Consider the following 6,129-nt stretch of genomic DNA (forward strand, 5'->3'; position numbering starts at 1 on the left):
CTCTGTTCTCCAAAACGTAACAAAGAGATTTCAGTTCAATCATCTCTGGTTCTCTCGCTGCCTCATCAGTGACATGCAGGGATCTCATCAGTCAGTCTCTGCATTAGAGGATCCATGAGAAAAGTGATCTGCGGTCGTTTCTGTCCAGCAGCAGCGTCACGTTCTGCTTTATTCATTGCAGCTTTCTGCTGTGAGCTCCTCAAAGAAGGAAAGTGGGATGATGGACGTTTGGATGTTTGAAAAGCTTCAACTTGTTCATAAAGGAGACGATTTCTGTCAGATCAGGAAGAGTTTTTCATTTTCTCCAGGATCCGTTTTGTTCTTTTCTGCCATAAACAATGTTACTGCATCCAAAAGCTCAGAATAATAAACATAGTGACGCCATTCTGTTCAGTAAAAAAGTAAGAATCTTCCCGTTCTTCCAGAAACGTCCCGTGTTTATCTCTAAACTCTGAATTTCACCATTTTGACCATGAGGGTAACGGTCTGCAGCACATCTAATCTGTGTCTATGTGTTCCGACTTTGGGCGTAACCTGCACAAATGATTGGCGGTCACGTCTGTGTCGGGAGCAGCATCAAACACACACACACTGCCAAATTACTTTCATTATTATATATTATTTATTTTTAATACCCTCTGATGGTTTGAGTGTAGTTTAAGAGGGAAAAAATTATGAAATGAAGCACAAAATAGAAAAAATGGGAACGACCCAGCTGGTTCGTTACTGTAGCGGCAGACAAGAGCCCTGCTAAGTAATTGGCTGCATTGGAGAGCTGTCCGTCTCCCACACACAGTACGACTACGAACAGTCTCAGAGAGAGAGAAGTGAACAGAGGAGCACACAGCACATCCTCCTCTCCACCATCAACACCCAGTAATATGCACACATCCCAAACAGCCAAACAGCATGGACGTCACTTCTGCTCACAGCCCCCTCACTCATAGTGAGGAACTCTACACCCAAGATTCCCCACTTCCCATGAGTCTGAAGGCGGGGCTAACCCCCAGGTCACCACACTGTAATGAGATGCAAAGAGCCGCATGCGGCACGCGAACGGCGTGTTTGCCACCCCTGGTTTAGTTCATTAGCTTCTGCTAGATGCTGGGTTTGGACCTGGAGATGTGGTTGGAACACCAACCTACCCAACACTGAAGAAGGGCTGCAGCTACAGAGATGCACCTGGAGTTAGAGCTAGATCATCAAACCTGTCAGTTCCAGGTAAAAATGAAGTTTGATCCCCGAGAGAAGCACTTCTGTTCCCATCGCAGCCCAGACGTTTCATTCCAAAAGCATCCAGAACCGCTGCAGTGCTTCAAACGGCTCATCGTTCCGTCCGTGTTCCACCAAGAAACGCAAAAACATTTTCCCCTCAGAAACTGTTTGGAACCAACATGCATGAACATGTATTCATGGTTATCTGACCTGACCATTGGTGGAATTACGGTTTCCCCAGTTTGCTGCAGAGTAAAGCCAGAAAAACTAAAACCAAATAAGCGCAGGACTCTCCGACAGGAAAGGAGACCGGTATTTTGAAGAAAATATACCAATCTTTATTTATACAAACTAGAATTAGAAAAGGACAATGGAAAAATGGAAAAGAGACAAGGAGACAGACGCTTTCCCCTCTCTCCAGGACAGCGGTGCCTGAACTACTTCCCTCCACCAACCTGAAAGGCATTCAATGACACACGCTCAAAATAAGCTGGGCGCCAACGCCGCACACACACCGGGGGGCAAAGGGGGTCACTGCCCATCTGCCCCTGAAACGCAAAAAAACAAAGTTCAGGACAAAAACCCAAACACCACCATTACGGTCCCACTAAATCTCACACAAAGTCTGTTTGGCTCAACCGGCCCGACCCAGCACAAGAAGACCCCAGGTCACGCCCCTTGTACAGCGGTGGCGACTGACGCCAAACTGACGTGGGGACACTGAGCTTCGACAGTGTCCAGTGCATCAGGGAGCCGGGAGGGGAGACCCAAACAGACCGTTCTTTATCCAACCCCGTCACCCCGCCGCTCCAGCACGCGGACGGACGTCAGTCCACAGCTGGAGGCACATTCAGGCCCTCAGAGTCCCCGGCAGAGGCCGAGCCCCGGCAGTGGGCAGCGAGAGGTTGGTGGAACGGGCAGAACAGTGGAGCAACAAAACAGCCTGCAGCCCAGGAGGATGGGACAGGAGCAGCAGAAACCAAAAAAAGCCTGTGATCCGGATAGGTTTTGGTCAAATGATGCAGCCAACCAACGCCTGATGCTGCAACCGATGCTCCTCAGCACCACTGCTGAGGAGCGTCGGATGCTCCCCTCAGCAACAAAACCCCGCCGCGCCGGGCAGCCGCCGCCCGGCAGCCTGTGGCGGCGCTCAGCCGGTCCAACCTGGAAGCAGCAGGTTGACACTGAACTCTCAGGCGGATTCTAGCCATGACGGGGGGGGGGGGGCTCTGCTGATGGAGCAGCCGGTGCACACAGCTGAAACTCCTGAGGTGGCCCTCTGCCTGCCACACAGCGGTCCTGTCCGGTCCTGCCCACCTCACAGCGCGTTCTCCATGTTCTAGTTTGTCTGAATCTGTCTGAACAATTTCACAATCCAGAACCCTAAAAATTTCCCAGAAGTCTCTGAGAAACCAGAGTGCATCCATGCTCACTAGATCTGAGACCACAATGCATTGCGTCAGAACAATTTTTAACCAAAAATTGTATTTAAATGTATATTTTAATAAACCATCAAGGTTTCTATCTTCAGAAGACAGTAGACTCATAAATAATCATCCCAAAACCATCATATTAATTCGATTTTAACTCAATGACGTCATGTCTGCCATTTAAGAGAAACAATAGAAGTGAGCGTGGCTCTGAACTGCTGTCAAATATCTACATAGAGCTGCACTATATAGTTTTTAGTAGTTAGGGGTTATGGCGGGAATGGACTTCTTAAACACTACGTTGTGTTCTGCATTCTGATTGGCTGTAGACTTTGTCAGGAGTTCCGTTTCCCAAATCTCCACACCTTTGATGGCGATCAGGTCTTTGTGTTCTCTGATCTGGACGTGTTTTTCTGAGCTCTGAGGTCGAACCGGGTCCGTCTTAAAGAGCAGCAGCCGAACATCCTTAAGGCGGATCGGGTTCACAGCTGTTCTTTGGGCTTAACGGCTTGCCGTACCGTGGCCCACTTCGGTGTCCTGACGGTGACCCTCTGGTCTGGTTCAAGGAGGAGCTGCACGGCGTCATATTTCAGCGGGACTGCGGCTCGGAATAACACGGTTCTGTTCGGTGTTCCGGCTCGGCTGATCTCGTCGTTACCGGGAATAACCGGTGGATGAGGTTCCCGCCCCCGTTCATTGAGGAAACGATGCCGGGATCCTTCACCTCACACTGCAGCCACGATCCGGTCCCGGAGGAGGTCCGAGCCCTGCAGGTTCTGCTGGACCGGCTGTCCCGGTCCGGTTTGGACCCCTGGCGGCTCCGAGGTAGCGGCGTCAACATGACCGCGTGCGTGCTCGTTCCCAGCTCCGAGCACGTGGCGGAGATTGTGGGCAAACAAGGTGGGTCTGAGTTCCGCTTTACCTGGGGCCTGTTGCACAAAAGTAGGATAAGGGATTAAGCCAGGATATCTTGGGGATCCTGGCTCAATTGATCCCCAATCCGGTTGCACTAAAGCTGGATAGGGGGCAGGAGGATATGTTATGGTATAAGTTACCATGGAGATTTATTCTGTGGAGTTAGCCTGCTCCAGACCAGGCTAACTTCCAGGATCTATTTAATCTCATCCCTAACGTCAGTCAGCAGTCGCCACAAATGGAAACCAATAGTTATTTCACTGCTCACTATAGATTGTTATCACATATAACTAGACCCACTGTCATTATTTAAACGTTTGTGATCATTAATGTCAATCATTTTGGATAAATAATGAGTTTTAGATGATGTTGCTATCATTAGATAATTTACAGTTTCCCATAGACTATAAGGCTATATATAAAATGATAGAATATTAGGGCCACAGAGGGAAAAAAAGACAAGTCATAATATTGTAACCAGTTGTTTTAAAGGAGGACAGTTGTTAAAATGACAGATGTGGGGCATTTCGTGAAATTGTCCTTCAGTATGGTTTCATAAACGAAGACATGCTGATGTGCCAGAATATGAAGTATCACATTGTCATAACTATCAGAACTGTAAAAAGAATATGTTGCTTTTCTGCAGAAAGAACCAGCCTCATAAATTTATGACTGTATCCTTTTTTCCTCAGTGGGGCCCTAGTACTCTGTCATATAAACAAATACACATTCCATTAAAATATGAAAACACAATGTGTAACATTATGTTCCTTTATTGAATAAGGACAAAACAAAGCAGGTAAACTACACTCAAAAAACGTTCACTTTGAATGAACATAAAAAAATTATGGAAATGATTTCCACATGATTAGATAGCTTTACTTGAACAAAGATGAATCATATTGGTCCTACTTAATGTACTTAGGTTCAAACTAATAAATTTAAGTTGATTCAATCTAAATACTGCAGTTGGACCCAACTTTAAATTAATATTGTTGCTCACTCTCAAAACATAAAAGTTGATCCAACTAAATTGAATCACTCCAATTGGTCACACGAATGACGTCATGAAGCAAGTCACACGTGCGCGTGTGTGCACGGCTATGTGGGCGCGTGTATTTGTGTGTGCAGGTGTATGCATGTGTGTGTATGTGCATGTGCGCGCACACGTGTATGCATGCGTGTGTGTAAGTGCAGGCATGTGTATGGGTGCATGTGTGTATGTGCACGTGTTTGCGCGCGTGCGTGTGGGTCCGTCTCGTTGACCTCCCTCTTGGCTCCTCCTCTTCCTGTCAGGCTGCAGGATCAAAGCTTTGCGGGCAAAGACCAACACCTACATCAAGACTCCGGTCCGGGGGGAGGAGCCTGTGTTCCTGGTGACTGGACGGGGGGAGGATGTGGCGGCGGCCCGCAGAGAGATCATCTCAGCCGCCGAGCACTTCACCGCCATCCGCACCGGCAGGAACCAGAGCGCCGGCGGCGCCCACGACCAGCCCGGACCGACCACCATGCTGGTCCGGGTGCCGCACAGCTTCGTGGGGCTGGTCGTCGGCCCCAAAGGCGCCACCGTAAAGCGGATCCAGCAGCTGACCCACACCAGCATCACCACACCCAGCCGGGACCAGGAGCCCGTGTTTGAGGTCCGAGGCATGCCGGAGAACGTGGAGCAGGCTCGGGAGGAGATCCAAGCCCACGTCGCCCTGAGGGGCGGCGCTCCTCCAGAACTGCAGCACGGGAACGACTTTGATGCAAATGGAACAGAGACCGGGCTGTGGGCTAGACCCGGTTCTGGAATGAGTCCCGAGTGGGAGCGGAGCCGGAACTGCTCGTCGTTCTCAGTGGGAAGTTCCTCCACAGACTCTCCGGCTCCGTCACCAATGCCCATGGGGTGGTGGTGACCCGGGGTCACTCTGGGGTCTGTAGTGACCCGGGAGGAGATTCTGTAGAACTACTGCTCAGTCCGTCCTCCACTTATGAACCTCTTTGGTTCCTAAAGTCCAAAAGGGGTGGAATGGATTTCTACTGTGTTCCAGAATGACTGTCGGTTCAATTCCTGCAGGTTCCCTCACAGCATGATGCTGCCGCCGCCGTGCATGAACATGGGTCAGAACCAGCAGAACCATCCGTCACCTGCAGTCTCGACAGGCGGAGGATTTTCAACTATTAGGGTCACTAACGTTGCTGTGTGGTCATTATGGGATGTTTCACCATTTTAATTTAAAATAGCAAAAATCAAATAAAAGTTGTAATCCTGAAATTCTGGATACAGAAACTAGTTTTCAGAAATAATCATCTCAAATGTTTTAGACTGAATTTATTAACCCTTCTGCTATCCTAGGCACTTTAACATTGGGAGTGGGGTCATCTAGACCCACTAGACAGAGCTCTGAACCTTTTTTCTTCAATGATTTGTGATCTTCACTGGTGTCCATGGATTACATGAAATCTTTCCACCTTTATCACGGTGGGGGGAACACTTCAATGGAAGGGGGGGGGGGGTCATCTGGACCCCATAGGATAGCACAAAGGTTAACCAATAATGATTTCTACACATTTGTTCCTTTGTATT

At 48.8% G+C, this 6,129-nt stretch overlaps 1 protein-coding gene across 1 annotated transcript; it reads left to right on the plus strand.

The window, feature by feature from the left end:
• The first annotated feature begins 2,764 nt into the window (after positions 1-2,764).
• LOC105358857 (RNA-binding protein MEX3B) lies at positions 2,765-5,976 on the plus strand. Its single transcript, XM_011494545.3, has 2 exons — positions 2,765-3,545; positions 4,857-5,976. Exons 1-2 carry the CDS (start codon positions 3,320-3,322, stop codon positions 5,456-5,458), a joined length of 828 nt encoding a protein of 275 aa, XP_011492847.1. The 5' UTR covers positions 2,765-3,319; the 3' UTR covers positions 5,459-5,976.
• The last annotated feature ends 153 nt before the right edge of the window (positions 5,977-6,129 follow it).

The sequence above is a fragment of the Oryzias latipes genome, chromosome 3, assembly GCF_002234675.1.
Source record: "Oryzias latipes chromosome 3, ASM223467v1".
NCBI classification, from domain to species: Eukaryota; Metazoa; Chordata; class Actinopteri; order Beloniformes; family Adrianichthyidae; genus Oryzias; species Oryzias latipes.

Bases quoted from the DNA above. Each gene is read 5' to 3' on its own strand.
- LOC105358857 (XM_011494545.3), top strand. From the start codon at position 3,320: ATGAGGTTCCCGCCCCCGTTCATTGAGGAAACGATGCCGGGATCCTTC. The intron at 3,546-4,856 runs GTGGGTCTGAGT...TCTTCCTGTCAG, and splicing joins GGAGATTGTGGGCAAACAAG to GCTGCAGGATCAAAGCTTTG.